The 5,000-nt window shown below is 40.6% G+C and overlaps 1 protein-coding gene across 1 annotated transcript in view; it reads left to right on the top strand.

Annotated features, from left to right (window-relative positions):
• LOC138953072 (leukocyte tyrosine kinase receptor-like) overlaps positions 1–5,000 on the top strand; it is a gene marked incomplete in the record, with an annotated part of 202,524 nt that overhangs the window by 162,224 nt on the left and 35,300 nt on the right. The window contains 4 exon segments of the mRNA XM_070324846.1: positions 1,528–1,624; positions 2,175–2,375; positions 2,689–2,781; positions 3,522–3,722. Of these exon segments, the coding sequence (XP_070180947.1) occupies positions 1,528–1,624; positions 2,175–2,375; positions 2,689–2,781; positions 3,522–3,722 (592 nt within the window).

Here is a 5,000-nt window from a genome sequence, read left to right as displayed (position 1 = left end):
GCCCGGGGTTCGGTATTGCATTTCAGCTTGGTGGCTTAAAAATTAATTAATGACTTTGGTCATTAAAAATCGGAAAATTGTAAAAAAAAATAAAAATTTATAAAACGATCCAAATTTACGTTTATCTTATTCTCCATCATTTGCTGATTCCAAAAACATATAAATATGTTATATTCGGATTAAAAACAAGCTCTGAAAATTAAATATATAAAAATTATTATCAAAATTAAATTGTCCAAATCAATTTAAAAACACTTTCATCTTATTCCTTGTCGGTTCCTGATTCCAAAAACATATAGATATGATATGTTTGGATTAAAAAAACGCTCAGAAAGTTAAAACAAAGAGAGGTACAGAAAAGCGTGCTATCCTTCTCAGCGCAACTACTACCCCGCTCTTCTTGTCAATTTCACTGCCTTTGCCGTGAGCGGTGGACTGACGATGCTTCGAGTAAAATGGCATTGCGTTCAGTTTCATTCTGTGAGTTCGACAGCTACTTGACTAAATATTGTATTTTCGCCTTACGCGACTTGTTTATATTTAGTCAAGTTTTGACTAAATATTTTAACATCGAGGGGGAATCGAAACGAGGGTCGTGGTGTATGTGCGTGCGTGCGTGTGTGTGTGTGTGTGTGTGTGTAGAGCGATTCAGACTAAACTACTGGACCGATCTTTATGAAATTTGACATGAGAGTTCCTGGGTATGAAATCCCCATACGTTTTTTTCATTTTTTTGATAAATGTCTTTGATGACGTCATATCCGGCTTTTCGTGAAAGTTGAGGCGGCACTGTCACGCCCTCATTTTTCAACCAAATTGGTTGAAATTTTGGTCAAGTAATCTTCGACGAAGCCCGGGGTTCGGTATTGCATTTCAGCTTGGTGGCTTAAAAATTAATTAATGACTTTGGTCATTAAAAATCGGAAAATTGTAAAAAAAAAATAAAAATTTCTAAAACGATCCAAATTTACGTTTATCTTATTCTCCATCATTTGCTGATTCCAAAAACATATAAATATGTTATATTCGGATTAAAAACAAGCTCTGAAAATTAAATATATAAAAATTATTATCAAAATTAAATTGTCCAAATCAATTTAAAAACACTTTCATCTTATTCCTTGTCGGTTCCTGATTCCCAAAACATATAGATATGATATGTTTGGATTAAAAACACGCTCAGAAAGTTAAAACAAAGAGAGGTACAGAAAAGCGTGCTATCCTTCTTAGCGCAACTACTACCCCGCTCTTCTTGTCAATTTCACTGCCTTTGCCATGAGCGGTGGACTGACGATGCTACGAGTATACGGTCTTGCTGAAAAATGACAGCTACTTGACTAAATATTGTATTTACGCGACTTGTTTAAGATTCTCTTTTATAAAATGAATAGTACTAATCAATAAAATGAAATAAAGTGTTTGGTTTTTTTTAAATTTCAAATTGGTGCATGGGTTTACTTTCAACGGTCTTAAATCTAAAACTCCAACGACCAATGCTGAATTTCATTTTCTTGGTAATCATTACAGTGGCCTGAGGGACAGAATCCAGAACTCCTAATGATGGCCGGCGGCGGTGGGGGTCTAAACTACGTGACTTTTGATGACATGGCGACTGAAACTGAAGGTAATTGCTGATAGGCAAAGGTAACTTCACAAAATGCCTTTCTTCCATCTTGTCATTTTCCATTTTAATGCTACCATTTTAATGGACAATAAAGCATTGTTATTATTATTGTTATTTGTATTGGTTTGTGTCGTTCGTTTGCAGGGGAAAATGTGTCAACGATTATATACTGACCTGCACTTTCAGCAGCAATGAGAAACAGTCGTGGCAGGCTTCTGTCGTGCATGCAAAATATAAGGACAGAGAGCTGGTGATCTGGGTGATAGCCAGTCATTTATATTCATGAAAGGCTTCATGATAGCAGTGTGCTATTGGTAGTATTAAAACAATAAAGAAAGAACAGAAAAAAGATGGAAAATAGCAGAAATCGAGAGAGAAAAAGTAAAAAAGACGATACAATAAAAACAAAAACCAGAGAAAGTGTGCAGCCTTACCGAATTAGCTTTTCTTGGCCGTCTTTGACAAATTCGTCTTTTTAAACCCAAATGTATAGTCAAGCGCGATATTGGATTTAAGGCTGCAGTTGGCTTTTTTCTTCTTTTTCTGTTAGATTTCAACTGGCAAAGAGAGTGGGAGAGTGAAGAGAACGTGCAGTGGACAGGGCTGACCAATCAGACAGACTTCAGTGGGCGTGGCTGCCATCTCGGCAACGTCAGTCACCAGAACAACGCAACCCAGTTGGCCCTTGGCGGCTTCGGGGCAGGGCTGGGGGCGTGTCTTCTCTCTGGAGGTCATGCCGGCGGTATCAACCGTAAGATGTGTTTGTTTGTGATTGTCCATATGTTGGTTAAGCCAGTAGTTTGATCGAATCAACGCATGTAATATATACAAAAAAACTCACTTACTGTTCTATGTTGGAGATTCTAAGTTGATTAGTTTGTGTGTGCGTGTCTTTCTTCTTTTTGTGAGTTAGAAATCATCTGTGCGGCTAGGAGAATATAGCAGAGCTGGTTTGAACGGTGTGGAATATTTCTTGTTATCTTCTTCTTTCTCTTTCTCATTTTGATAACAATTCAAACAAGCATACATAAAACGCGTAAATTGTTTGATTATTCTCATTCTAGTGACGGTACACAATGGTTCCTCACACACATCGGCGGGACTGCCTGGCGGGGTGTACATCAGCGACCACAACCTCTTCTCCTCCTTCAAACACCGTACGTCATAGTTACATACTTTAGCCCCCTTTACATGTCCATAAAGTGGGTTCTGTTTTCTTTGAATGTTCACAATACATATATGTTAACTCATGGGTTTTTTGAGGGAGTGTATTTCTTTCTAACTTTTAAGTTGTGCGATTTTTGTTTGGTATATAACAAAAGAAAATTCAAATTGCCATTGGTGAATGGTCGCCAGACGGGAGGTCGTGAGTTCGAATCCCGGTCGCTGCCGCCTGGTGGGTTAAGAGTGGAGATTTTTGCGATCTCCCAGGTCAACTTATGTGCAGACCTGCTAGTGACTTAACCCCCTCGTGTGTACACGCAAGCACGAGACCAAGTGCGCACGGAAAAGATCCTGTAATCCATGTCGGAGTTCGGTGGGTTGTGGAAACACGAAAATACCCAGCATGCCTACTCAGCGAAAGCGGAGTGAAGCTGACTATGCTCTCAGAGTATAGAGTATAGAGTATAGAGTATGGGCAAATGAGCTCACACTCTGTTCTTTGGCTCCCAAAAATCCTTTGTGGCGATGTTGGAAATGCTGACCACAAGCAGCAAAATACAAAACACATGTGGCAGGGATACGCAGTCGTCCCCCTTTCACCGCAGCTGCTCTGCACAGACAAAGTTGTCTGCCGTCCTTGAGCGTGAGCTAATTGTGGTAGCTCTACTCTTAAAACGTCAGAGCACAGGCTCACAACTTGCATGCTCAGAAGCTGGTCACCTTGTGCCAACAGGAAGTCACGGCAAGGACGGGGTGGTGGTTGTGCTGATGGCGGACTGGAGGTGTCCATGTGACCACCTGTGTCTGTGGGAACGCCCAGAGCTGCTCAACAAGGCCCAGGTCGACGTCCTACAGGAGGGAGTCTTCGTCTGCACCTGCCCCAATGGGAAGAGCCTTGGTCCTGATGGCTTATCCTGCGAAGCTGTCAAAGCAGGTGAGGCTGGCTGTTTTCAGATACACATCCTGAATATCCCAAACTTTCTCAGCATTTGGGGTGTTTTCACAAAGTCAAATTTGACTAGTTTACGTACCTTTACTTTCATCTGCATCTATCCCAATGTGAAGAGACCTAGTCCTCATGGGGAGTCCTGCGTTCCGATCAAAGCAGATGAGGTTATTTTCGAGAAGAAAAAAAACTCCTCTGGAATATAGCAAAGTTTTCCAAACCTCTTTTTTTAAAGGCTGCCATATTCGTAGCGTTCATTAATTAATTCATATTGTTTACATGTGCCAATAATGTTATAAAACTGTACCTAAGGGGATATAATAACGATTAGCTGTAGCTTTCGAACACAGAAAAAGTTATTTCAGTATTGCAAAGTGGTGTTGATAGTGTCGAATGTATAAACAGAACAGTCTCAAACGCCATCTTTGGTTTCCGAAAGTCTAAAAATAGCCCAAGTCCTGGATAACTGTTGCTAAACAATGCAATAAAGAATTAATTATTTCTCGTAATTGGTAAGGACTTCAAACTTAAAACTTTGCAGGAAGCTTAATTTATACATCCCCGGAAGTAATTAAACTAATTAAATAGGACTATGTCAGCTTTTAAACAAAATTAAAAATGTACTGCCAGACCTACTTTCGTCTTCGTCTTTGCCCGCCTTAACAGATTTGTGAGTGGCAAACATTCAACCCAGTTTATCTAAATACATTTATGTTTGTTGGGGGGCCCGGTAGCTCAGTTGGTAGAGCACTGGACTTGTGATCGGAAGGTCGCAGGTTCGAATTCGGGCCGGGACGAACACGGGTCAACTTTATGTGCAGACCCAGAGACGGAAGCCATGTCCCACCCCCGTGTCATCACAATGGCACGTAAAAGACCTTGGTCATTCTGCCATAAGTGCAGGTGGCTGAATACACCTAAACACGCAGACACCTGGGTAGCGCGACTCCGTTGCTGCTAGCTTTCCACTGGGAGGAAGCGACCCAAATTTCCCAGCGATGGGACAATAAAGTAATGAAAAAAAATGAAAAAAAAATGACCCGGCTCAGTCTGTCTTGATCTCAGATGACGTAGGACTTCCTTTTTTGTTTTAAATGCGATTTTTAATGAATCCGGGCATTTTGGCTGTTGCGAGGATGATGCAATTACCATATGACAGCCATGTAGAATTTCGAAGGTTTCTTGATGGCCACGAAAAATCAATTTGAATTTGATCCGCTTTGTGCACGGTGCAAAATGGCGTGAATAGATAATGTGAAACTCCTG

This window comes from Littorina saxatilis, linkage group LG17 (genome assembly GCF_037325665.1).
Source record: "Littorina saxatilis isolate snail1 linkage group LG17, US_GU_Lsax_2.0, whole genome shotgun sequence".
Taxonomy (NCBI): Eukaryota; Metazoa; Mollusca; class Gastropoda; order Littorinimorpha; family Littorinidae; genus Littorina; species Littorina saxatilis.
This window is presented reverse-complemented; position numbering and strand designations above follow the sequence as displayed.